Source organism: Alligator mississippiensis, chromosome 2 (assembly GCF_030867095.1).
Source record: "Alligator mississippiensis isolate rAllMis1 chromosome 2, rAllMis1, whole genome shotgun sequence".
In the NCBI taxonomy this organism is placed as follows: domain Eukaryota; kingdom Metazoa; phylum Chordata; order Crocodylia; family Alligatoridae; genus Alligator; species Alligator mississippiensis.
In genome coordinates, this window is record NC_081825.1 from 304,120,838 (window position 1) to 304,148,632 (window position 27,795).

Below are 27,795 nucleotides of genomic sequence, written 5' to 3' on the forward strand. Positions count from 1 at the left end.
AGCGCTGCCGTGTTCAGAGGGGGAGAGAGAGCAGGACAGTTGCTCCAAATTCCACAGCCTCGTCTCATTTTTAGGCTTGCTTGAGACCTGGAACCTTTGCCCCTGCGAAGGTGTTCTGTTTTATTTGCTGTGTATTTGATTATTACACACAGAAAATCATTGGTTTTTGTTTATTGTAGATTTTTTTTTATTTTTTTTATTTTTTTTTTTTAGTTCTGCCAAAATAAAAATAATTTTTTTTTTTTTTTGGTAAAACTGCCAGTCCTTGATTCTGGGAAACAATGAGTTTTATTGTTGTATTTTCTTGCTATGACAAAATAAATTCTGTTCTTATACAAAGAATTGAACAAATAACATTAGCCATTCAAATGGTGTACATTAAATTTCATTAAAAATTTAAGGGCGTTTGGTAATTGAGATAAAATAGAGAAACAAACCCGTGACAGTACACCTCCTTCAGAACAAAGATGCAAAATACTTAGGCTTTCAAGTTAGTCAGCCGTGTAAATTGGACAATAAAAACACTGCTGTAAAATGGAAATATAGTGAATTAGAGCCAAAAGCTGTGAACAGTACCAAACAATGCCATTTGTTAAATCGAAACATTGACTTATTAGACTGTTCTGAGGGTAATGAAACATCTGTTTCAAAGGCTTCTAGCAGTCAGGCATAGCTAGTCTTGATAGTTTGGTTGAAGAAGCTTCTTTGTGGAACAGATTCAGAACAGATTCCACTGAACTGCATAAGAACATTTTCATACAGCGGAGAACGTGCACAGCAGATGGACAGAGTCGGTTAAGCATCATTTAATGCTTCTAAGCCCTAGTGAGTTTGTAGGGGCATGTTACAGTAAGTCTAAATAAATTGCTCAATTTTCTGATGAGGATAACTGGAGGTCAGTGACTGTAGGGCCCTGTCTGAAAGGATTATCAGCTTGCTGAAACTTTGCTGATGCATTTTTTTTTTTTTAAAGCAAAACAAACAAAAACCAAACAAACCTGAGAACAGAATTTCTCTCTCGTCTGCCTCCTGCTTTATGGCACAGGACTAAATTGCTTACATATGCTCAGTGGAGAGGGAACAATGTCCCTACATTTTTTCTAAAACCACCTCTCTAGGCTCTTTTTTTCTTTCCAAAACAGTGTTTTGTTGCCAAAATAAATTCTTTTTCTGCTGGGTAATTTAACTGCCAGATTTCTGAGCTGTCACAAGCACTAAGCTGCTGTACTCCTACATGGAGTTACGTACAACCACAAGGCGTGCTTGTAGTTAGCAAAATAACGTAACCAGCTTCATCTTGGGTCCTGCACACTTTGACTTGTAAAATGAATTTGATCCTGTTTTTGTTCAAAGATATTTTCTTCCTGTACTGCTAAAGGACCCCTTCGTGAAAGCAGCAGCTCTTTTAAAAGCACCAGAAAAGGGAACTGATAGTTTATCGTTAAAATCCAAATGCTCTCTGTTTAAACTGTGCTTCCTCTGACTTCCAAGACAACAGTACAGCCATTAAAACCTTGAGGAATTGTCTTTGACGGGTAGAAAAAAACCAGACAGAAGAACTTGATGCTTAAGTGTAAGTAAAATAAGGACTATATGCATAAATGCAAACAGTGGAAAATGCTGGATCTGGTAGGAGCTGGCAAAGGAACAAGTTCTTCAACTAATAGTTCTGTTGGTGTAATTTGATAGTCCAGGTTGATGGAAAATGCTAATTTAGGATCGAGCCCGATAAACAATTTTGTAAGGAGACCAGTTAATTAGAAAGTGAATTTCTCCAGCTAATGAGGAAATCCCATTGATTACTAAAAATTGTTGGCAGTTTAGTCCAATGAAGTGAGGGCTTATGAGCTGTTTACTTCAACAGTATGGGTAGGCTGGATAAATTAAGAAGGAGGGCATTACAGCAGTGAAGTGTATGTACTAACGGATACAAAATGACAAGTTAGATGGCTGAACTATTTGAGATCTGAGCTCCGCTTCCTGGAAGGATGGTAAGCTAGAGAGACAGTTTGTCTGGCTTACATTTCTATATCTGAACAGAAACCAATTACAGGCAAAGTTTAAAACCACTCAAATACAAAAATTATTGACAGCAGATTGAACCTCACTGAATATCAGATCAAGGTAATTTTTGGTGTACAGTGCAGGGGCGCTGGTGTTATAGACGCGACAGAAAACCTCTTAACTGAAACAAATTAGTCTAATTCATATAACGCAGAGTTCTGAAAAACAACTGCACAGCGAGTTGTGTGATCCCGAATGATTTGCATGCTCCCATCCTGTGTGTTAATTTCCTTTATCACTGGAGAAGCAGGTCTGTGGTCTGGATTATGCTGGCTCTCAGCTCCTGGTTCTGAACCAGTGACTGCTTCTTTCTCTCTGATATTTGTCTCTTTCTCCAAAGGAAGAGATTCCTGCTTTGCATGGTCTAAGGATGCGGTGCACTGCTCTGTGGACAAAGTAAGTGCCAGCTCTGGTTTGTGTCTCTGCGCTTTCACAGGAATCGCTACACTCATCTCAGCAGAGTCCTGTTGCAAATAATGGCTTGAACTACAACCTGCTTTTGCCATTGTTTCAGCTGCTGCCCGTGAAGGTCCAGAAGCAGAGTCTGTTTCTGTAGCGTGTTCTTTTGTGTGTGTGTCAGCTGCAGCCCGGTTAGTTTCTGTCTTTGTTTGGAGGCAGTTTCCATTCCCTCTCTCAACTGGCTCTTCCCCTGTATTGTTAACAGTTTGCTCTTTTCCACCGAGTTCAGAATGAGCGACTGCCTGTGGCTGTTGAGAGAAAAAAAAACCAAAACAGATTAATTGTTCTTGTGTATCATAATAGTTGAGGCTGAGTGAACACGCACAAATGCTGTCAGAGGCGGACTGAAGGATTCGGAAGGCATCTAGTCCTATGACACACGTAAGCAGTGTTACATCTGTTTGCACACAGCTGACTCAGAATGGTGCTGCTGGTTTCTCAGTCTGAGTCAAAAGGTTGAGGCTTGCAGGTTGGAATGGATTGTGCAGAGGTGTTTTGCCTCTTGCCAAGGTTATTGCCTGTTCTGGAGAGAGCGCGTGCTGTGGGGGAGCTGCTAAACAGTCATGATGTCTATCAAAAAAGGCCAGGCGATTGCCCTTGGGTTATGTTATGTGGACAGCTTTGCATTTCCCATAGGCCTATGACTGCAAACTGGCCGCAGAATCTACACTTCAGTGTGGGGGGAGAAATGTTTCCAGTAGTTTGGATTAGGAAGGCCGCTGCACCCGTTAGACAAAGAACGTTTAACTAATACCGTGTTCTAAGTCAGCACAAAACTAATCTAGAAACCAGCTCCAACTCTGAAACCAGGTGAGCAGATTCCAAGCCTTTATATACATTGCTAGCTCTTGACTCCTGTGGCAGAGATATCTATGGTGTTTCTTGACCACTGTCAGTGAATAGTCAGCTTGTAGGGAACTGCAGCAGATTAGTTCACTGCAAAGTTTGCCTGGCCCTTGGAACTAAGAGTTCAAATACTTACCACCTATCCAACCTTGTTTACTCCCACATCCAAAACCCTCCTGCCAAAGTCCCTCATCCTGTCTGCAAGGAGAAAAAGCATTCTTTTCCAGAGGATGATCTTTTACTGGACCAACTACAGAGTTGGGATAGAGTTAGAGAAGCTTTCAAATGCAAGACATTTCTCCTCAGATCTCAAAAGCTTCTCTAACTTTATCCCAACTATGCAGTTGGTCTAATTCAAGATATCATCCTAAGCCCTATCAGACATGCAGGTAAAGACACAATAGAATCGAATGCATGATCCACACAATTGCACTTCTCGCACACGTGCACGGCAGCAGATACAATTACGGGATCAAGCAGCTGATCCCATCACATCTTATTGTTGGTAAAGGGGGAGCCCAGGATCATGAAGCATGTGTTCCCCCTACACCAGCGAGTAGCAAGTTCCCATGGCTGGGAGTCCTGTCACCTGATCCGGGCTCCCAGCCGCAGGGCCACACCATGTGCTCACCTGGCTAGGAGTCCCATCAGTCAACAGGGCTTGCAGCTGCAGGGGTGCACCAGGCCACACCTTCAATTAATGGCATCATAGGAAACAGCTGCAGAATTATTATACGGGTTTTTTTGTGGGATAACTCTGCCTTATTCCTTGTTTTATGACAACATTGTTTTACCATGTGGCTGGGTCACAATTTAAGATGTGACTGACGGGTGAACTGCATTTTGTGTGTAACATGGCAGGGCCTTAAGGCATCCTTGCCTTGTAATCTGTGGATCATCATGCCTACAATGTCACTCTTATGCTACTGTTTCCTGAGAGTGGCGGTTTCACCTGCTGCTCAACCCAAGACCTTCCTGCCTGCCTTTTCCTGCATGCCAAAAGCCATATCGGCTTATCCAACAACCCCCAGGCTCCACCTTTCCTCCGAAGCCGTCCATGGTGTCCTGATGCAATGGAAATATAAAGTTCTGCAGCCCACTGAAAACCAAGAGCTGCATGAAAGTGAAAACATTCGAAATCAAATTACTGGCTTAAATTGCAAGACAAGGGATTGCCATAGTGATTCCCTAAACCAGTGCAATCCAGCTTTTGCTGTTACTTGAGAAACATGTATACGTGCTTGTATGTGCCAGCCCAATCTTTGTGGGAGGCATGGTAGAGATGCACCTTTCAGACAAAATCCAATATCTCTCTGATTTACTTAGTCTCTAAGGTGTACCTCTTCCCTGCTTTCTGCATGACTTCTAACATGGCTAACCACCTCTCCCCACAACCTTTGTATTACAGGTGGATAACCTCAGTCTAGTGAATAAATAACCAGAACAGATAGGAGCATCTTGAGTGGATGCACTGGCCCCAGGGCAAGCTCCACGCTCTGCACCCTCGTCTGAAAGTCCACATTCCACTTCTGACCTGCTTTTCTGATAAGTAGCTAAACCATACCTAAGGCCAGGTATGCAGCTGTAGGCATGCCTCTGAAGAGTCAGCTTGAAATTTAATCTGTTATAAAAAGCTTTGTCTGTCCAGGTACTGTCTTCTAAAGCCCCATCGGTTTTGTACTTGCTGCCTTATGTTTTTCTATCATGAAAACACTTTGTTTTCCTTTGTTAATATGAAAAATGCCTACCTGCAAGAGAGGAAACGGTCGCTAGAGAAAGGAAGCGTGAGGTTATTGTGTAAAAAGTTAAATGGAGAAAGCAAAGAAAGCATGTTTATGTTTCCATTTATACTTTTTCTGGTATCAAGGAAGTAACTTCAAAATGTCTTGTATGTAGTAACTGAACTGAATCTCTGTAGCTGGGCAGCAGAGAAGGGAATAGTGATATTCTGGTGAAAGCTGAAAATGAGATGCTGGGAGAGGTGGATTCTCTTCCTGACACGGCCATATTTCCTGCATGACTGCAGACAAGTTGCTTAGCCTCTGTGCTCCGGTTTCCTTTTCCATAAAATGGTGATAATATTTAACCTCAGAGGCAGTGCACTACGTATTCTGTGCAGACGGGGAGAACGAAGAAGGTAAGTGCCCTGGCACATGCGAGCAGCAGTGCTGGAACTGCGTCCCAAGAAATCCTGCTTCCTGGTCTCATGCTGAGCCCCTATTCACAGCCCGTGAATACTGAGAATGAACAAAAATAATCACATGTGTAACACACAAATGAGGAAGTTATGCATTTGGTTATGAGTCAGGAGGGCAGTGCTTATGAAATCTCTCATCACAACAAAACAGGAAGTTTCACTTCAATTAAGTGAAATGGAGTTTAAGGTCAACTAGTATTTCCAAAAAAACATTTACATGTACAAACATTTCTTCCCTTAGGCTCTTTTCAGGAGGATCTATATAAATACAGCAGGAACAAAGCCATTTCAGTGAGGTTTTATACACCTGTCATCAATCAATAGGCAGAGGCAGTATTGCAACACAGAGCCTTACCTTTAATCTGATTTGACTGTTGTCCTCAGTAACATTAAGTATTTCAATTAAGGGCTGGGTTTCTAGTGCTGACTGTTTGGAAAATGAAGAGCTTAAGATGCTGCCCAGAAATTCATCAACGTTTTCTTCACTGACAAACCACCTTTCCTAAAGAAAAGAAAGAGGATCAGTGACATCCTTGTCGGACTATGCTTTTGCCTTTTTATAGCCAGAAACCTTCCAAACAAAAGCAGAAAGCTGACTCCAAACACCCAGCAGAGATACTTGCATGCCAAGTACAAAAAATAACTTTTGAACTTCTGATTTCATTCATTTTACATTGGACATTCAGCTAGGGTAAGATACAAATATGAAATCAGTGCATTTCAAAATACAGGCGACTTCACAGGAAAGGGGCTGAAGGGGCTGTGTATTTTCCACAGGCCGTACATTTAGTTAAGGTGCCCACCTGAGTTACTTGTAACAATAAATCTTTCAGTTGTCCTTATTTGTCCTTTAATATTGAAAAGAAAGGAAAAGAAAAGAAGTTCTGCATCAATGGATTTGCTTGAGTATCTATATTAGGAAAATGCTAACCCTTCATTAGACTGTAACTCTAGCTCATTTTAGTCGTTCGAATTCTAGAGTGGAAACGTAAAGATCCATGACAAGATCTATTTCAGATCCATACAAGGAGCTTGTTTCGGATCATCGGTCAGGTAAGAGTAAAAACCGGTCACGTGGAAGAGAGAGAGCCTACGTTGAACCATAACAAAACCAAACTCCAAGCTACCTTTTAAAGCTCTGAATATGCAGCGTAGGTGCACTGTGGATGAAGCATGTGGTGAGAAGTTTTACATCTTAAACCTGCTGTAATATTTAACAAGGAGCACAATGATTTTAATGATTAACAGTCCCAGAAGTAGGCCCAGGGGACTCTTACTGATGCTTAAAAACAAAAACGCCTTCTGTATTTTTTAGTATCTTTTTCTATTTTTGCAATTTGTCTTCACTGATAAATAGTGGAAAACATGCTGACCCCCTCTTTTCCCTTAAAATCCTCCATTCTTTGGTTATTTATAGTAATCCTTTTAAGTCCCTCATTCCTATAGTCTTTTTTTTGTTCTAGCTGCACAGTAAGTGCTGGAATGCCTAAGTCCAGCCACCAGTGACATGCTGTTGGAGCGAGAAGCAGTGAGGCAATTTTGTATATTGTCAGCCCTCTAGAAGTTCACATCCAGCAGCTGTGTCACATCTGGGCTCTCAGGGCGCCTATACACAAGTGCGGAGGCTGCTCTGACGCATTGAATTTCCAGCACGTCGGAGCAGACTTGATTAATCAAGTCTACTGGAGTGTGGCAATTGCCACGCTCCAGCAGCCTCTGTCTCGTGTATCAGCATCTCCGCCCTTACGAATGGCGACGAGGGCACTTGAATTTTAAAGCACATGTAAAAGCGCCCTCAAAGATTAAAGTCTCCTCTTTTAAAACAAGGCCCTGTTGGGAAATTAAACAGTTTCCTGCTCTTACCACTGGTAGGTAAGGCATTGCTATCCAGACCTCATACATAAACAGCTGATCTGCAAAGTATGGGGCTAAATCTGTTTCCAGACCAGAGTTCATCGTGCAAGGCAGAAGCACGTGAGGGAGGTTCCAGAGCGATCATTCACACAAGAACACGGGAGGGCTTGGCCACGCCAGCAGTCCTGCCGCCGGTAATGAGAACTTTTATTGCACATTGTGGAGGACTTGGGCACTGACATCCACATGCTGATGCAGACTTGGCAGCAGGTTGTTGGCACAGGGGGGATTAGGACTTAAGGGTTTCCAGCTCCTCCTGGTATTTTTACTGCACTAACCTGCATTGCTTTGCTCTCCAGCAAACAGTGACCTGGCGCTTACATTTAGAGTCCCCTTGAGGTCTGTCTTGGTTATATGGCCTCATGGCACTCTGCTTGGGGACACCTAAAATTGTTCACTGGCAGTTTGTGAATTTTCCTCTGCAACTGCTCAGTGTTACCAAACGTCACAGAGGAAACAGTGACCACAAATGGGGTGCAGCACGAGATCACCCCCATAAGCCCCCAAATTATAGACTGGGGAGGATGGGTGGCACCGAAAGAGAAAGTTCATCCTTTTTAAGTATCAGTTCGTGCACAGAGCTTGAGCCAAATTTGCCAAGCTTCCTTTTTTGGAGTGTTCTCAACTGCAAACAAGAGATAATCGGGATCAGGCACCTGGACAACAGGCACGTGACCGAAGGGGTGTGGCTAAACATTCCTGTCCAAAATGGCAAGGGTCATCCCTCAAAAAAATGTAAACCACATGCCAGTTGTGCAAGTAACATCCTCCACAGTTACACTGGCATTTCCAAGTAAGGGAGAGCACAGGGCTTTTCTAGCAAAAGCCAGGATTTCATATGAGTGGGGGAGGGGAGGGTGGCATGGTGTTTTTCCCCCTCCACCTCCAAGGTAACGGGCACAAGGTTGCTACACTTAAATGTGAGGGCACAGCAAGTGGAGAGGAAAGGTGACTCCACTTGGGGTTGGGCTGCAAGTCAGCAGACCTCCACACATTACCTTGGGAAAACCTCTCTCAGGTTCAGGCTCTCCGAGCAAGTTAGTCTCTAAGGTGCCACCTTGTCCTGCCTTCTGCTTAGGTTCTTCTGTGTCACTGGTGGCCAACCTTTTTAGCACGGGTGCCACAGATTAGCCCCATATCCTCCCTTAACGCCACTCCTATGTCCTTCCCTTGCTGGATCTGTTGCTCTGCTTTCTGCTCCCTCCCCATTCTACTGCTCCGCTGCCTGCCCCCTCTCCAGTCTGCCACGTGTCACACACAGGTGACCTGCACCACTTGTGCGGCAGCTTGGCCGCCCCGTTCTACGTAACAGGTGTTAATGATTTTCCTTTCTCCCCATTGTCTCTCAGTCTGGTCTATTTAGACCGAAAACCTTTTGAGGAAGGGCCCAGCTCTCACCGAGTACTTGCACTGGGTTTAGCACATGAGAAGGCAGTACTAAAATAAAGATAAGGCAGGTGGGAATGTAGAAGGCAGTTACTTTAGAAATGCAACTTAAAACCAGGAGCTCTCCTTACACCAACAGTACAGACCGCTGCTTCCGGAAACTGAACCTTAGATAGGTGGCTGCTTTGGGACTACAAAGGTGCAGGCACACCCTCCAAACCTTTAATTACAAGATAACACAATAAGGGACATTCTGGTACTCAACAATCTTGCTAAGAGTTCATAAGCAACTTCCAAAGCCTGGGGGAGAATGTTTATGAAAATCTTTTAAAAGCAGAAAGAGAAAAATTACAGAAAATGGAGCAGAGAAATATCAGAACTGGATGGAAAGAAAGCTTGTTCTATACTACAGGACATCCTTCTGCAGGAGACAGACTCTTATGATGGGAAGTAGCATTTAGTTCAGGCTGCTACTTGCAGATGAACTGATTAAAACTCACTAGAAGTCAAGTGCTTGGATGCTAATAATTAGCATGACTGATCCTTAATGTGACTTGCCAAATCACAGAATCAAATGGAAAACATCCACTTATCCTGAACACAAACACAACTTACTGTTTTGGCATCAAGGACAAGGAAAACCTCCTAAAGTTTTCTGGTTTTTTTGTCTTCCCTGCCACTGCCCATTGGAAATAAAATGTACCCATTTTGTTTCCTGTGCTGTTCTGTCCTGTCCTAGACTTTTGTACTTTCCTGTGCTGTTCAGAGGCATGTCATAACCCCTCTCCCTCCCCGCCCCCACACTCCGTACCTAGGAGTGTATTACAGGCAGGACAAGCAGCAACAATTCATGTTTGTTCCCTGGCTCTCTAATACCAATTGTTAAATAAATTCTATCCTATTTCCTGTTTAACAATGGTACAGCCCATGTGACTGCTCTGTTGTTAACTCAGTCTGATTTTTTTCTAATTATTAGAAACTAGTTTTATCAGGTTTAATATTGCCTTACCACTATGCTCTCAATGCCCTATATTTCTCTCAAAGAAAAACATTTAAGACTTTTTCTTTTTTTATTTAGGGTAGTGCATAATAGGTAGACATGAATCATGAATTTGGGGGCTGGATTCGATGATCTTCTGAGGTCCCTTCCAGCCCTAATGTCTCTGAAATCTATGAAATCAGGGCACCACAGTGTACAGTACTGTACAGACACAATCACACCATTTTTTTATTTTTTTTTTTTTGTAATATTACTGTCATCATCAGCCTGCTCAGATGAGGTAACAACTAATTCAAATGCTACATTCATGGTAAATATATATGAGGCTCTTTTTTATCCCCATGGATGTTATGAGAATGCAAGTCTAGGCAAAGAAGCAAGTCAGGATGTTGTTATTGCTTGTATGCTTAGGTGCGGGACAACCAACAGTGGAGAAAAAAGTATCAGCATTGTGATTAAAATGATCCCATATAGCAGATTTTCTCAGTTATAATCTGTTTGCTGAGATTTATGGTACTATCCTAGAACTTTGACATTTAAATTTATTTTCCTTATGTACTTCTCATCCTCCTTTTGCGGTACATTCATTTGCCTTTCCTTTAGCTGAATGAAGATTAAATTAAAATGCATGTTAGTAGAAACCATTTCAATTTAAAGAGCTCTGATTGTTCAAAAACGTTGATGTGCATCATCAACCTCAGCACATCTCGGAGAAGGCTGTTAATTAACTGCTGCAACTGCAAAGCCAGCAAGGCCAGCACAAGAGGTGGTGGAGGGAGGCTATTCTCCGCAGAACTGGTGTCATTAGCAACAGCACTCTTGGTCGTGTGTGTTTCTAATCCGACTCCTAGTCGCAATCCAGAAGACTCTCTCAAACAGACTATAACAATGTTAACAGTATGCCAAATTTGGGGCTAAACTGTTTGCATCCCCCTTTAGTTCTGATTCCAGTATCAGAAAAGGACTTACATTTACAGACCACATGCCCAATTGATTTTGTACAATTCTGCAACTCAGTTCTAGGATGAACTTGAGGACTTTCCGTTCTTGGAGGTTCTCAAAGCGAGGCTTGATGGGCCATCTTGACTTCCAAAAGGCCTTTGATCTAGTATCCTAAGATGTCCTCACGAGAAAATTGGAGGAATGTGGGCTTAACTTCAGGACAGTCGGGTGGGTGAGAAACTGGCTACAGGATAAGACCCAGAGAGTCCGATCTGTGTCATCCTGGCAAGAAGTGGGCACTGGTAGCCCGCAGGGGTCGGTGCTTGGTCCAGTACTTTTCAACATTTTTATTAACGATTTGGACGTGGGGGTGAAGAGCTCACTGGCCAAGTTTGCGGATGACACCAAGTTATGGGGGAACGTGGTCACACTTGAAGATAGGCTACAGATACAGGCGGACCTAGACAGGCTGGCAAGTTGGGAGGATCAGAACCTGATGAAGTTCAACATCGAGAAATGTAAAGTGCTCCGACTCGGGACGAGCAACGCCCAACACACCTACAGGCTTGGTGGCACAAACTGACCCGCACCGCGAATGAAAGGGACCTGGGGGTAATAATAGACCAGAGTATGAGCTGGCAGTGCAATGCTGTAGCTGGTAGGGTAAATAATACTCTGGTATGCATCAATCGATGCATCTCCAGCAAAACCAAGGAGGTGATTCTTTGGGTGAGACCGCAGCTGGAGGACTGCGTCCAGTTCTGGGCACTGCACTTTAACAAGGACGTGGACAAGCTTGAAAGAGTCCAAAGAGCCACCCATGTGATCAGAGTCATACACGGCAAGCCATACGAGGAAAGGCTGAGGGACCTGGGACTCTGCAGCCTGAGGAAAAGAAGGCTGGGAGGGGACCTGGTAGCAGGTTATCCCTACACTAGGGAAGTACATCCAGGGCTCGGCGAGCAACTGTTCACTAGGGCACCTGAGAGGAAAACCAGGAGCAATGGCCACAAAGACCTGGAAGACTGATTCAGGCTCAACATTAGGAAAAACTTCTTCACAATCAGGGTGTCCAGACTGGAATAAGCTCCCTCCAGAGGTGCAATCGCTGACCCTGGAAATCTTCAAGAGACTAGACAGTCACCTTGCTGGGGTCACCTGCCCCCAGTTGTCTTTCCTGCTTGATGCGGGGGGCTGCACCTGATGATTTTCTGAGGTCCCTTCCAGCCTTACAATCTGTGAATCTACCTGCTACAGCTGAGGAACAACAATCCTGAAGGCTAGATAACCTGTAAGGTCCATTCTCAATCTAGGATTCTAGTTAGGTTTTCCATTCCTGCTATTCCTGCTGAGCCAGAAATTAAGGATTTTTAAGATCAGAAACCTAATCTGCAGCCTAAATTTATTCACGTGTAGGAATCATGTTCCTGTATACTGGTTGCTAAAACCCTTATCTCAGAGTGTCTTGCCACCTCACAGCTCCATACCGATGCAGTTACCATGCATGGGGTCATAGATTCATAGATTCATAGATGTTAGGGTCGGAAGGGACCTCAATAGATCATCGAGTCTGACCCCCTGCATATGCAGGAAAGAGTGCTGGGTCTAGATGACCCCAGCTAGATGCCTATCTAACCTCCTCTTGAAGACCCCCAGGGTAGGGGAGAGCACCACCTCTTATTTCTCTTCCTATTATATCGCTGTACTGCAACTTATTAGCCTGAGGCATGGGGTGTTAAGGTTGGCTGTGTGGCTAACTGCACGTTCAAGATCATGTTCACATACACTGACTATGTGCCCATGTACTACCATGTACAGTCTTATATTCTCTTCCAACAGTGCAAAGTCATGTACATAACTACAACTTTTAGCATTCTGGACTGGCAGAAAGACAGCAATGGAGAAGATAACATGTAATGGAAATATCTAGGGGGAGTGGGGGAAATAGAGCAAGAGAAGAGGGTGCTTCTTTGCTACCGTGAGCTAAATCTGCTGAAGGCAACCAGCATGGGACAGCCTGAATCTCCCTGGCTAGCTCAGTTGTAAGCATGCTGATCAAATGCTTGTAACCGCAACTGCTGTGTGGGCGCAGTCACTAGTGAGTGCTGTTAACGTTGCCATCTAATGCACAGTGAGGATCCGTCACAGCATTTTAGAACACGTGTGTCAAATAAGCGTTTACTTGCACAGTTGGCCTTTGGATTTAATGAAGAACCTTTAGCTGAATTACTGCCAGTTTATACTCATTTGCTCTAGTGCCAGCATTGCCCTCTAACTGAAGTAGCCCTTTTCTCTCCCAGGTGTGTATAGACAGCAACTATCCCCCGTCTTGAAACTTTCACAAGTCAAACACACACAGAGCTAGAATATGGAAATGAGAACTGTGGCTTAATGAGGGTGCAGAGGCTTGGAGCCCTCTCAACAGGGTGATGCAGAGATGTGCCCCTGGGCATCTCTGGGGTGCATCTCCACAAGCATGAAAGATAGGATTCCCTGTTTACAGAGATGTGCCCTGGAGATTCCCAGAGGCATGTCTCCCTGTAAGTGAGGAAAACCAGGCAGGTGCTTCCAGGGCTTAAGGGGCTCAATTCTGCAGAGGAATTCCTGGGGGATGCAGGACTGAGCCCCACAAGCCTCTGGAGTGCCTGCCTGGGGCAGCTCCAGGCTGCTTGCATTCTCGCACCATAAAGCAAATAGGTGTCTGCCTTGAAAAAGCAGCACAAATTCTTACCTCCTTTTGCCATGGCCAGAAATTCGGGCATTTGTTTCACAACAAAGGACATGGATGTCTATTTGCTTTTACTCTGTGCCATCAAAAAAGTTTTTATGGTGGCACAAAGGTGACACCTGTTTCCAGACAAAGTTAGACCATGTTTACTACATTTGAACAGTTCTCAGTTTGCTCACACATGCAATCAGACTGTGCCAGATGCTCCTCTTTTGTTCCCCTTTTGAAAGGGCTCCAAGTGCTTGTGTGTCCACACCCAGAAGATCCAGCTGCAAGATAAATTGCCAACCCTGCTGGCATTCTTGTTTGCAAATAAACAGGGTCTGCCAAACTCAAGGAGGCAGCCGGCCGATGTCACAGGCAGCTCCCAGGGCTAGCTGCCATTTTTGAGGGCTGAGCATGGTGGTGCCCCCCTCCCCACAATGCCTCCGACTGGCCAGCAGTCCCACCCCTCCCCAAAGATTGCCAGATGGCCTGAAACCATGGCTTAGTTACCTTGATAAAACCCAGGGAAGCCATTAATCCATGGGTTATTAAGCATGAATTAATGGTTTCCTGGGCTTAATCAGGGTAATTAAGCTGCGATTTTGGGTCATCCCAAAGCTGGACCATGGTCCTGAGCTGGCTGTGGCGGGCAGCTAGAAGGCTACAAGCAGCTGCATCAGAGTCTACAGAGCCTTGGCACGGCTCGCTGCCGGCAGTGGGTGCACGTGTGCAATGAGCTGTGCCGGGCTCTGTGGATCCTGGTGCAGCCATTTGCAGCTTTCTGGCTGCTGGCCACAGCCAGCCCGGGATCACCGTCCAGGTGCCTGTGCAGCCCCCGGCCTCTTGCCCTCCCCCTGCCCACCCCTTACTCCAAGACTGCAGGTGTACCTGCCTTTTTCCCTGCTTGCAGGGAAGGGTTTTGGTTGGTTTTTTTTCTTTTTTTGCAGTGAGCTCGCTTTTTTTTTTTTTTTTTTAAAACGGAGACTGCCCAAATTTGTGATTTCCATGAAAATCACACAAATTCGGTAGGTCTCTACATATAAATCATTCTACACAGACCTGTCAGTGTTGCAGGAATCAAACTGAGTGCTTTTATCGCTGAACAAAGTCCTTTCCAATAGATTTCCTAAGAACTTTTCGCAAACAGAATAAACTGAACCAACACAAAATGCACCACAGCATTTTTATTGTCGGTCCATATACGTGGCATATCACTGCTGTCGTTTCCTGGAGCTCATCCAAAGGCCATAGTCTAAGCTATTTCCTATGATGATAATGTATACGTGTTAAAATCCAAGAATATTAATGTGACCACAGCCTATGAGTTTAAATCTCCAATATTCCCCTAAACTGGATTAGTTTGATTTGAGGTTTTGGTACACAGGGCTGCTTTGTTCTCAAGGGAAAAGAGGGTAAAAGTTATAGTAATAATTAAAAAAAATACAACTTTTCTTGCAGCACTAGATGTTGAACGCAATCAGAAGCTTTAGGAGTAAGGGAATAGTATATGCAATAATATATGAAGACTACCAGAAAAGGTGGGTGCACAACCACCTGCAGAACCCTAATCAATCTATTCCTGAACATACCAGAAACGAGTCAGGAGAAACAAAAGGAGATCAAGCGTTAGAATTGTGTGTCCCTTTAACTTTTCCCCTGAAACAGGATAATTTTAGGGCATAACCACCAGTTTCAAAACTATAAAAACCTTGAATAAAGTCTCTTGAGTACTCTGCATAGCAGCAGATGTTTCCTGAACGTAAACCCGGACAGGGAGGGGCAGAGGGGAGAATTTAAATATGTTCCAAGTAATTCTTGAACCATAAATTCCTAGTTAGGCCACTACCCCGAAAAAAGTTGAAGTCTCTGAGTGGTACTACATGCCAGAAGAAGACACCAGCCTCTTTTCGTACAAACGTACTGTAGTTATCTGACACAGTCAAAGAAAAAAATGGAGGCCTGGTTTAGACAGATGGGCTGACAAGAATGAAATACTGAGGATGACACGAGGCCTGGACAAATGGCTAGATGGCTGAAAGTCCCCGTTGTAATGCTGTGTGCCAACTGCCACAGGGCAGTCATTTGAAACGCTGCCGCTTCATTTTCCAGAAGAAACTGTTTTCGCAGGGCACGTACACTTCCATGACTGACTTGAACTCTCTAGACTGTCTACAGGAAACATGGCTCTGACTGGCACAAATGTATCTGAGGCAAAAGGAGACCACGCATGTTGGCAGAGAACTGAAACATATAGTCCAGGCACAGGAACTGAATGTTTAAATACAATTTAACCTAGCAGAACAGATACATCGAAAAAGAAAAGAAATGTTAAAAGGTATGTATCAATGGGAAGACGTAGCAGGAAATACCCTCTTCTATACTAGAAATAGTCCAAGTGAGCAGAGAAGTTACAAGGCAAAGACCATAGGTCACAAGGGTAGTTATGTTTATATATACATTTGATATATTTTCCTTCTCCCAATGAATGTGACATTCATCTGTGACAAAAGTTTTAGCAAAAAAGCCAAGCAGAATTAATTACTTCAGATGACCTCAATTGTTTCAATGTGGACACCAAGTATCCAAAAGGACTGCAACTCAGAAGATTTTTTGTAATCCTATACACTGGTGAGCTCCTGGTGGCCTAGGACCAATCCCACATTTCCTTCCTGCTCCTCTCCACCCAACACATTTATTAGACCATAAGTTTACTTAACTGCAAGATCTGTAACTCCAAGAGGCACTTGCATGTCTCAACCAATCAAATCAGAGTAACCTTTTAATAATTTGTGACTGAAAACGGCTTCCCTTGCCACATGTTGCACCACTCATAATGAATCCATGTACATCAGCATTTAAAGGTCAGCAGCTACAAGAAGCTAATAAATCAGACAGTCATGGCATTCCAAGCACATTAGATGAAGGTTTCTCAAACAGATTTATTACTCTTCCAAGCCTCCTGGAAAGGGTTCAGGAAAGATTATGCAAAAAATCTTTGAAAAACCATTTAAAATGATAAATGGTAACATAATGCAGTCTCTGAGAACCCTGGCCAGAGGTCCATCTAGATTAGTGCATGCTGTGAGACTATGCAGCAGGCTGCTGGAGCCTCGGGTAATTATATATTAAGCCCGCATCTGTGTACACCTGAATTTATCATACACAGACCAGAGCACAAGACCTGCCAAAATGATGACCAGGTGCAATAATGCTGTACTAACGTGCAGGACAAGAAAATGCTTGTTCAAGACGCTGCAGGAAGCAAAAGTTGACACAGATCTACTCCTATTTGCATATGATGGTGCAAAATGCATATCAGGGAAGCTTGGTACCTGGTGGCATGGTTTAAAGACAGCATGCCTAAAACCTCATGGTTTCACCTACATACATATCCAAGCCCTGAGTTCTATGAAATGCTGCAAAATATGTCCTGAATAGTTTGCTGGAAGGGCTTCATGGAGGGCCAGCCAATACGTTTTCCACTTCTGACACTGTCTTCTCACTAGCATCTACTTCTATGCTCATGGGATGTGGCTTCCATTTGGCCACGTAAAAATCAGGTCAAGCTTTGAAAACTTGATTATTTAAAATTAGGAATGTAAATACCATTTTAAAAACCATCTGTTAAACCTCCTCTAATTATACTGGATAAACAGGTAACCAATAACACATACCCAGCCCTGGCTGGGCCGTGTGGAGCCCCAGGTAGGCACCTGCCCCACTCCACCCCACTGCAGAGCAGGGGCCGCAGCCATTGCCTGCAGCAGCACAGGCAGCTGGAGGCCCCACATACATCTGTTTGGATGCAGCTGTTGCTGGGAACCACTTCCCAGGGCCTTTGACAGGGTGAAGAGGAGGTGGCAGCATGCCCCATCAGACTACACAGTACACATGAAGCCATGGGTAGCAGTAGCATGAGAGGGGCTTTCGAAGTCCACTACAGCTGCCACACTGGCAGGGAGGGAGAGGGAGGAAGGGAGCAGGCTAGCTATGGGTACTAGTCGCCCCTTGCCCTCCTAGCTCCTCCCTCCTTCCTGCCTGCCCTGCTGCCTTCCTGTTTCTGAGGCCCTTCTTCACTGGACTACGCCCCACGCTGAACATTAACCAGTAATGCCTCCATCTTACTCAGTGCGGGGTCTTGGGTTCCAGAACACCCGCCAGGGGTGATCTTCACAAGGCAGCTCCTACCAGCTGTGAACTGGATAAGACTTATTGCTCACTTGTGATAAAAGCTGCCAGACACTAGTGACTTCCCATCACGCCAACTTGATTTGAACTTGAACAGGCAGCTTACACGTGAAATGTTCCACATCTCATAAATGATCTCCCCAAGCCAATGGTATGTTTTACAAACAAGCAAAGAAAGTTTTGAAGCTGAATACATTGAAGACGTCATTACCTGCAAAGTGTGGCTATTTAAGCCAAAGGACAGCTTCTTCCAAAGTCCAGTGCTCTCAGGAGACTTGGCCAGCCCTATGACAGCGTTATTGGGGGACACATTAACACCAGTCTCAGGGGCAGTCAACTTGTTTTCAAAAGGAAACTGCAGGAAGAAGGAGTAGGAAGCAGTGTCCTTGGTGGAGAAGCTGAGTCTGTAGTGGTTTGTGCCAACCTCCCCGTTGACACTCTGCGGCTGGATGCCTGGTACCTGCACGAGCAAAGTGAGGGATTCTTCATCTTGGGTACACTGGAAGGGGGGACACACAGGAGGGGTCATGCTGCTGGTGGCCATGGGAGAGCTAGGGCAGCTGCTGGAGTTCACAGGGAGATCCACGTGGCTGCAGCACCACTCAGAGGGTGTAGCAGAGTCCAGGCTGCTGCTGGGACAAGCAGGAAGATCTGAGCTGTTGTTTGGGGAGGCGGCAGCAGCCTGGGCACTACTGGGGCACAGAGGGAGATCTATGCTGCTGTGGTGCTCGGTGGGCACCGCACGCTCTGTGTTGTTGCTGGGACAGGCAGGAACACTCAGGCTATCGCTAGAGACCACAGCAGGTCGGCTACTGCTGGGGCACACGAGGTCAGTGCTGGAGCAGGTGGTTAGAGCTGCACTGTCGCTGGAGGATACAGAAGCTGAGCTGCTACAGGGGCACTCAGCAGGCACTGATAGGTCTAGGCTGGTGCTGGGCTTGCTAGGGGATGCAGCAGGGACTGGGCCGCTGCAGGGGCACTGGCTGGGCACAGCACTGGGACAGGCAAGACGATCCGTGCTCCTGCTGGGGGATCCAGGAGGGCCCTTGCTGCTGCTGCAGGGGTGCACAGCGGGCCCAGCCAGGCCCAGGGCGCTGCTGGCACAAGTGGATATATCTGAGCTGTCACTGGGGGCTCCAGCAGAGACCGAGCTGCTGAAGGGGCACTTGGTGGGTACAGCAGGCTGGGCACTGCTGGCACAGGTGGTTGTAGCTGTGCTGTTACTGGGGGCTCCGGCAGGGGCCGGGCCGCTGCTGTGGTGCTCGGTGCTGCTGTGGAGACACACGGTTGCCCCTGTGCTGTCACTGGGGTCTCTGGCAGGGCCCTCGCTACTCTCAGCTGGGCCCGGGGCACTGCTGGCACAGGTGGATACGGCTGTGCTGCTGCTGGGGTCTCCAGCAGGGCCCTCACGGCTCTCAGCTGGCTCCAAGGCACTGCTGTCACAGGTGGATATGGCTGTGCTGTCGCTGGGGTCTGTGGCAGGACCCTCACTGCTCTCGTCTGGCTCCAAAGCACTGCTGGCAGAGGCAGTTGTGGCTGCACTGCTGCTGGGGGCTCTGGCAGGGCCCTCGCGGCTCTCAGCTGGCTCTGGGGCACTGCTGGCACAGGTGGTTGTAGCTGTGGTGTTACTGGGGGCTCTGGCAGGGGCCAGGCCACTGCTGTGGGGACACGTGGCTGTCCCTGTGCTGCTGCTGGGGGCTCTGGCAGGGCCCTCGCTGCTCTCGGCTAGCTCCAAGGCCCCGCTGGCAGAGGCGGCTGTGACTGTGCTGTCGCTGGGGTCCCCGGCAGGGCCCTCGCGGCTCTCAGTTGGCTCTGAGGCACTGGTGGCAGAGGTAAATGCAGCTATGCTGCTGCTGGGGTCCCCGGCAGGGCCCTCGCGGCTCCCAGCTGGGCCCGGGGCAGCGGTGCGTACGGGTGTGCTGTCGCTGGGGGCTCCGGCAGGACCCTCACCGCTCTGGGCTGGCTCCGGGGCAGCGGCGGGGCGGCGCAGCACGGGCAGGGTGACGAGCAGGCGGCGCGCGGCCGTGTCGAAGGTGGCGCGGGCGCGGGCCTGGTCCACGGCGTAGGGCAGGCGCAGGCGCAGGCGGTAGGCGGGCCGCGCCGAGTCGAGGCGCAGGTCGCGGCCGCACACGTCGAGGGCGGCGCTGGCGGCGGAGCGCAGCAGCGGCAGCTCCACGGCCAGCACGAGCTCGTGCGGCACGGGGCCGGGCGCCGCGTCCCGCGCCAGGCGGTAGTCCTGCAGATCCACGTGCGTGCGGTGCCGCAGCGTCCAGCGCGGCTCGGTGGGGCCGGGCGGAGGCGGCGGCGGAGGAGGAGGCGGCGGCGGAGGGGGGGCTGTGTCGGGCGGCGGGCAGGGGTAGGGGAAGGGCGGCAGCGGGCCGGCGGGCGGCGTTGGGGGCGCGCCGGGCAGCGGCGTGCGGAGCACGGCGGGCTGCGGGACGCCCTTGTAGGCGCGGCGGCGCAGCGGGCGCGCGTTGTTGCGGTCGAGCCGCAGGCCGAAGCGGGCCTGCACCGCGTCCAGCGCCGTGTCGCTGAGCAGGCGGCGGAAGCGGGCGCTGCGGGCCGCCAGGCGCAGCGCGTCGGGGTGGAAGACCACGTCGTAGAGCAGGAAGCGGCCGGCGCGGCCCAGGTGCTCGCGGCCCGGCGCCACGCAGTGCGGCAGGGCCCAGCGCTGCCCGCCCGGCTCGGCGTGCACCTGCGGCCGGCCCAGCAGCGGGCTGCTGCACACGTTGAGGTAGCAGCGGCCGGCGCCGTCCTGGCTGGTGCGCAGCACGTAGCCCGGCTCCGGGTGCACGAAGCGCACGTCCACGCCGCGCTCGCGCTCCAGCGCCGTCACCTCCTCCTCGTAGCGCCGCCGCGCCGCCGGGTCCGACAGCTCCGCCGCGTACTCGGCCAGCAGCGCGCGGAACCGCTCGTCGCGGAACGCGGCCCGCAGCCGCTCCACCTCCTCGCCCGTCAGCTCCAGCGGCTCCGCGCCCGCTCCCGCACCCGCCATCGCCCGCGCCCTGCGGCCGGCCCGCGCCGCTGTTACTGGGGAAACCGCAGCAACAAGATGGCGGCGCCGCGCTGCTCCGGTCGCCGTGGAGACGGCGCAAACAAAATGGCGCCGCTGCTGCTCCGGTTACCGGGGAAACCGGCCCGGCAAGATGTCACCGTGGAGGCCGGCCAAGTAAGATGGCGGCGGCGCCGCTACGCCCAGTCTGGTTGCTATGGAGAGCGGCCAAACAAGATGGCGGCGCCAGTAGTCTGTCTCTCTCTCTCTCTCCCCCCCACACACCTGGTCGCTATGGAGAGCGGCCAAACAAGATGGCGGCGCCAGTAGTCTCTCTCTCTCTCTCTCTCCCCCCCCCACACACCTGGTCGCTATGGAGAGCGGCCAAACAAGATGGCGGCGGCGCGCTGAGGCCCCGCCCCGCCCCGCCCCCCGCGGCGCTGGTGCCGCGAGTAGCAGGCAGCAGTATTTCGCAGTCAGCGGCCTGGGCGCGTCGTAGAGGCACACCCCTACTTTTAGGTCATTAAAACCAACCCTGTCCTCTTCCCTTTCAGTTCGCGGTGCAGGTCGCTGTCGTTCTCCTCACCTGTCTCTTCTCCATTGCAGGGCCCACCTTGGCAACCACCACGATGTGCTCCCTCTTGCTCCTCGCCTGTCTTCTTTCCATGGTGGGGTCCACGTCGATACCCCCACGCTCCCTCCTTGCCTAGCGTCTCAAGCAAACTCCGTGACAAGTGACCTTTCATTTTGTTTTCTGGTTGAGCGTTCGTTCTGGGAACCGCGAGTCCTGTTCCCTCTCCACCCTGCTCCGTCTTTCTTCTTAGTAGCAAGATCAATCCCCCCCCACTCCTTCTGACATACGGAGGAAATACACAGCCGTCTGCCTCCTCTGCGCCGCCAGACACCGTGGTTTCTCAGTCGGCCGTCTCCTCTGCTCCCTGCTCCCCTCGTTGCAGCGACACCCTGCCTTCCCAATCCCCCGTGCCAGTTTTTTGTCTGTCTTCTCCATGCCCTCTTCCTGTTTTCTGGCGCTCCGCCGTGCACCTATGTTTGTCTTCCTCTTCTTTCAATAGCTCTCCGGACCCCATGGACACTGCTGGCCCTCCAGCCGAGGCTCTTTGAGCGTGTCTGGGATTCCTTCCCTGACTGTCCTTGCTCCTGAAGCCGTGTTTGCATTTGACAGGTCTCAGAAACAGCGCGCCGTCCTCCATCATCTGCTGGCCGCCTTTGGTAGCATCAGCTGTGCTCGTCTCTTTGAAGTCTCGTCTCCTTTGGCTTTTCAGACCGTCCTTTCCCGATTCTCCTCGCCCTCCCGCCCAGCTCTACGGGGTTCATTCTGACCTATTTCCTGAATACAAGTCCAAGTCCAAAATAAAAATCTCAAGGCTGTCTGGCGATCACAACGTCCTTCTTCAACCCTACCCTACTGCCTTCTTGCTGACTGTGGACACCACCGTATTCCCTGCCTTTTTTTGGAGCCTATAACCTGGGCTTCATCTTCAACCCTGACCTCTCCGTTGTTCCTCTCATCCACCTTCCCTCTAAATCTTGCAGTTTCTTTTTGCCTAATGTCTCTTAGTGCTTTTTAGGGCTGTGCGAAACTTCAGTCCCCGATTCAGCGGCCGACTCCGAATCGAATCAGAGATTCAAATCTCTCCGAATTGAATCAGAACCCTCTGAATCGAGTCAGAGAGATTTGGTGATTCGGATGTAGACATGGCTTTAAATGTTTTTTCTACGCACGGAGTATCCCACAGAAGCGCGGGGGGCGCCCCAGCGTGCTCGGCCGCAGACCCAGAAGAGGAACAAAAGCACTACCGGACCGCTTCTGGGTTTGCTGCCTCCCCTCGCATTCCTATGGGATGCTCCATCCACCCCGACATCACACCGTTCACAAGCCGCGCTCGGTACCTCGAGGTACATAGAAAAAACATGCAAAGCTGTGCCTGTGGCCGAATCGCCGATTCTCCAAATTGGCATTGAATCCTCAGATTTGGATTTGGCCGAATTGAATTGGGGACAGTGATCCGAATCAACGAATCAAACCGCTGTCCCCGATTCGGGCCGAATCTGAATCCGAATTGAGCTTGCTTCACACACCTCTGCTGCTTTTCTATCCACGCAGCTAAACCTCTCATCCCAGCATGATCTCATTTCCTTATTCAGACTGTCATCTATTGAAGGCTGGGTAGGACTTTCTTACTCTGTTGCTTTTACGGCACTTAGCAAAACACCCTCACGTTCTTCAGATGCTTCCCTAACACAGTCTTGCTGTAATTTTTATGTAAAAGTTGACAAAGGTTAGGCTCCTGGTTCACCACAACCCCACCTCCCCCATACCAAGAATAATATTGCTTTCTGTTACTCCCTCATGTACACTTTTCGTATTAAGGACAGGGACAGTTACTCTGTTTGCACGGTGCTTGCATGCCATGGTACTGGTCCAAGACTGGAGTTTCCACGTGCTTCAGCTGTACTAAGTAATACCATAGCAGAAAGAGATACTGGACAAATAAAGGTTTTCAGATCAGTGCGTCACAGTTGGTTTCTGACATTTAAAACTATTAAAATGGACTGATGCCATTACATTTTATATTCTGTAAACAGTCATGCAAAATACTGAAAGCGTACATAATGTTACGTTAGACGCATTAATTCCGAGTGAAACATTGAATAGAAAATGAAATCTATTTCAGATACATTTTTGCTTCAATTTGTGCCTGGTCTGTGCAGAAGGGCTAATGACCCTGCAGCCTTTAAATCTACAGTGGCCAAACTGTGCGCTGGCATGGTACTCGTGGCTCTCCAGAAATAGGGTGAAGCCCACCCACTTCCAGGACTGCAGGCTCAGGTGCCAGGCTGCTGGGGCAGAGGCTGCAGCCGTACCACTTACCCTGGAGCACGCCCCCCATGGGGAAAGCCAGAGTGGCTCTGCGCTGCGGCAGCAGGAGTCTGATCCTGCTGCCAGTACCTAATGACTGCTGGCAGGCGCGGGGGGGGGGGGGGAACAAAGCCAGGTCGCTCAGCATCCCTCCCTTCACCCCCTCCTACTCTCTGGCTCTTGAACTTCAGTGGAGGATCAGATGTGTCCCAGGGTGAGCAACTCTGGCCACCCTTGCTCTAGATTGCCTCTCCCAGTCTTTCAGAGTGGCTAATCCAGTGAGACTTCAGTATGGGAGGAGAGAGCAGCCCTCTGCTAAGATCTGACCCCAGCAGCCTTACCTGCACAAGCACAGGGCGGCTGGACCTCATGATCTCAAGAGGTCACTTCCAGCCCCTAATGTCTCTGAATATATGAACTACCACCCCTATGGTTTATATGAATTCAGATGGCATCCTATCAATCATCATTTTCCTATGAAACAGTTATTTTATGTAAGTATTTATTTACAAAAATGCTGGCATTCAGTACAGAATAATATGTAAATTATTATAAAATTAATCCATATAAAACAACAAAAAAATAGCACTGCAGCATGTTGGAACAGAATGCTTCATTTGTCAGTGAAGTTTCAAAGATCCTGTAGTTTGCTGAAAATACAAACAAGAAGCACTTAGGTTTTTAAAACAAATATATATCACTGTTTTGAAGAAAGAGATTTACTTACTCCTGCAGTTTTTGATACCTAAAAACTTTCATTAAGTTTTTAAATATGTAACCTGTTTACTGTCAGGTGGTTTGATATTTTCTATCTCTGCATGAATGCTATTATCAGATGGCAACTTATTAAACAAAAATCACAGAGTTCTACTTAAGGGGAATTTTTACATTTCTCTATAGGCTTTTATTTTGAGCAATTAAATACATAGTAGATATTGCAAATGTAAACTCCAAGAAACACAGTGCTTTTATTTCACTGGTGCTATGATTTCCAATTACTATTAGATTATAAAGTTCACAGAAAGATATAAAATACTAGAAATTAAAGCAACTAAACCAAGCCCGCTGCAAAACGTGGATGTGATCCTGATCCAAAATATGGTGGAAAGAACTATACCGTACTGTGATGTAATTCACTCAAGTTACAATAAAGAAACAATGTAACTAAATCATTACAGCACAGTAAAGTGCAAAAGCTTGCCTGACTAAAATAAGGGAACACAACATAACATCATTCCCAAAAAATATTTTTTTTCTTGAACGTAGAGTATCAGGAAGTACACAGTACCTTTTCTTTTTAATTGTGAATTGTTACATCTAACCATCACCCTAATCCCTTTTTTAAAATTTGTAAAGTCTGTCTTCTAGACATTCAGAACTCTGACTGTACATATAAACTTGCATATGTATAAAACAGTGTGCACTAGACGTTGGAACATTTGTGGTATAAGACATTTTAAAGGTATTATTTAATTATTTATAAAACACCACGCTATCAATACAAATTCACCGTGGTTAAAAAGGGCCATTTCTTGCCCTTGGATGTATATGCACAACTGTTATTTGTTTCAATGGGAGTTGCATGTCTGCCACAGAAACCAAAAAGTAGCCTTTGCTTCCCTTTCCCTCAGGAGACTATACACGGACATATTACATTTTGGAGTAATCACTGACTATTCCTGCTTGCCTCTAGAATAGAATCGAAGTCAGAAGTGGTCAGATGTGTTATGTGATAATAAAGTCATATACTGGATATATTTACCTGTCTTCAACTGTTCTGTTGGAGGGATAGAACACCTTGAATGAAAATCCGCTCTTTGGGAAAGAACCCTATAATGAAAAAGCAAGGATTCCCGAAGTTATTGTGCACATAACAAAAGGTACAGTGTAACTACCACCTCTCTCTGCTTTCTTTTTGTAATAGTTAGGCACTCAAGTTCCCCTAATATTTTTTCACTGATTACATTTCATTTTAAAAGATATTTCATATCACACTGCCAACAGTGTTATGACGACTTATTTTGGTCATCATAACATAAAGCATAAAGAGCATAAAAAGTCTTACAGGATTTATGCAAATGCAGTCAGCATTGTTGACAGTGAAGGGGTCATATTTGTCTGCAATGACAACCATATCTGGCACAGGATACACTCTCAGGGTATAGTCATAAGCCCAATATACAGGACTGACGTAAAGTGGAAGTGGAGTCAGGTGTCCTTGAGATAAAATAGTCTTTACAAACTACAAAGGCAAAAAAAAAAGGAGTGAAGTTAGTGTGGACTATTTTTATAAACCAAAACTCGTGTCTGCAATAACTGCAGGTGTCAGTTTCCCATAAAAAGCAATTTTGTACTTGAGATGTTTTCGTGTAGTTCTCCCTATTTATTAACTAATAATACTAGTAGTAAATAGCACATGCATTTCAAAAGCGGTCTCATGCTTATTTCTGGTGTGAAGCCTTGTTAGTAAAATAACCCCACAGCCACTTTGTGGATCGCACGATGTCTGGAGGACGTTGTAAGGCTGCTGGCCCATCTCACTGGCTCAGAAAGAACTGACACTACACCCAGGTATTGGTCCAGGCCCTCTCTCTCAGGGCTTCAGCTTTCTTTAACAAGAAAATAGTTTAACATAAATTCTACATATAAACCTAGTCTCTTATCCTTCCGTAGGAACCTAGTTCCTTACAAATTGCCATTCTCCTGGCCACTTATGTGAGAATCACTCTGCTGGGAGGTCTGCCACTGGAATCAACCTACTTCATGTATCTGATCCAGGGCTTCCTGCCCCTGCAGCTGTCTCCCAACAGAGTCACTTCCTGTCATAGGTCAATCAATCACAGGTGAGGTTGAGCCCAATTCCTCATTTCAGGACCATCCACCCAGTGACACAGCACCCACCAGCTGCACTATTAAAGGAAGAATTGCATTTTACAAGTGACTCAACAGTTTCAAGAACATTGCACAAGACCTGAAGGTGCCAAAAGGTTTTCAAGCTTTTTTAATTTGCTGACCCCTAGAAAATTTTTAATGGAGGTGCAGGCGCCTTTAAATTGTAAGTGTGGGTATTCATATACTTTTCATTTTTTATAGTCATCTTTTACAGACCACTTGGGCATAGTCTGTGGACCCCCACAGAGTCCATGGACCACAGGTTGGAAGCCTCTGGTCTACAGTGTCAAGGGCAAGGATCTTTCCTCCCAATCATTTCTTTTGCATGGACACAAACATAATTTACATTTCTGAAATGACACGGACAGAAAAGGTGGACAGCACTAAGACTGCACCAAAATGCCCCCAGTCTTAAAGGTAAGCATTGTGCTCTGTAATGCAGAAAGCATCTCTGCCAATACGTATAACAGAAGGGAGAAAGACATGCTTATCATGGATATAGAAAATGAAAACGTGTACATTTGTGCCTCTGAATGGATTCTGTTAACAAAAGCTCCACTGATATGCATGGCAGTGAGGGAGCAGCCTCAAAGCAAACAGGAAAATGTGCAAGTTTTCAGTACCTATGACCCAAAAAGGACTATGCAGGCTCAGTCAACACTCTGATCTCCAAATACCCCAGACCTGGGTGTTGCATCAGTCCTTCATGGGCTTTGGAGACAAAACAGCAGCCTACATAGTCCTTCAGGCACAATATGATTCATGAAACATTTCTGATTTGATTAGAAGAACATGTTCCATCAGATTGTTCGCTAAATTGGAATCGTAAATCTTGAGACCTCACAATTGATTGCTCTGGGGTTATGTCACAGAAAGGATTAAGACTTTCAGTGGAGAAGAAGTAGAAAGAAGTGACCTTTAGAGAAATGCACATATTGCTCTATTGCAAATGTCACTGATAAATTGGTCAAAGTACAGGAGGACAAACTGTGCTAAACCTTTCATTTAGGAGCCAGACTTCCCTGGCAACGTGTACTAAGAGATACTGCCTGCTGGGAAGTTCGTGTACATGGGCATGTGCGCCCCACCACTGGGACCCACTCAGAGAAGGATGTGAAAAACAACTTGTCATACTATCAGTTACTTTACTGGTAAAATGTTTAGTTATTTTACTATAGAGATTTCTTATTCAATAGTACCATTATATGCAGTGAACCATCTTTACAACACCATTCAGTCACCAAATATTTTAACTATTATGAGGTATTGTTATATTAAGGTGTAGGTCAAAGGATGGGAATTCATAGTCCCTGTGTTAAAT

At 47.0% G+C, this 27,795-nt stretch overlaps 2 protein-coding genes and 1 long non-coding RNA gene across 5 annotated transcripts in view; 1 reads left to right on the forward strand and 2 right to left on the reverse strand.

Annotated features, from left to right (window-relative positions):
• Window positions 1-269: 269 nt before the first annotated feature.
• On the reverse strand, window positions 270-20,704 carry DNAAF2 (dynein axonemal assembly factor 2). Its single transcript, XM_014601298.3, has 3 exons — window positions 17,921-20,704; window positions 5,922-6,068; window positions 270-2,771 (listed from the first exon to the last, which is right to left on the reverse strand). The coding sequence occupies exons 1-3, from the start codon at window positions 20,702-20,704 to the stop codon at window positions 2,196-2,198; spliced, it is 3,507 nt and encodes a 1,168-aa protein (XP_014456784.2). The 3' UTR covers window positions 270-2,195.
• A 269-nt stretch (window positions 20,705-20,973) lies between these two features.
• Window positions 20,974-23,234, forward strand: LOC109285317 (uncharacterized). Its single transcript, XR_002093064.2, has 2 exons — window positions 20,974-21,220; window positions 21,308-23,234. It is a non-coding gene; the product is annotated as an uncharacterized LOC109285317 (long non-coding RNA).
• Window positions 23,235-24,067: 833 nt separating this feature from the next.
• POLE2 (DNA polymerase epsilon 2, accessory subunit) overlaps window positions 24,068-27,795 on the reverse strand; it is a 35,239-nt gene continuing 31,511 nt past the window's right edge. For all 3 annotated transcript variants that reach the window (XM_019496088.2, XM_059723427.1, XM_059723428.1), the window contains 3 exons: window positions 25,648-25,824; window positions 25,345-25,412; window positions 24,068-24,232 (listed from right to left, as the gene is read on the reverse strand). In XM_019496088.2, coding sequence (XP_019351633.2) covers window positions 24,214-24,232; window positions 25,345-25,412; window positions 25,648-25,824 — 264 coding nt within the window. In that variant the 3' untranslated portion in view covers window positions 24,068-24,213. The remainder of the gene's footprint in view (window positions 24,233-25,344; window positions 25,413-25,647; window positions 25,825-27,795) is intronic.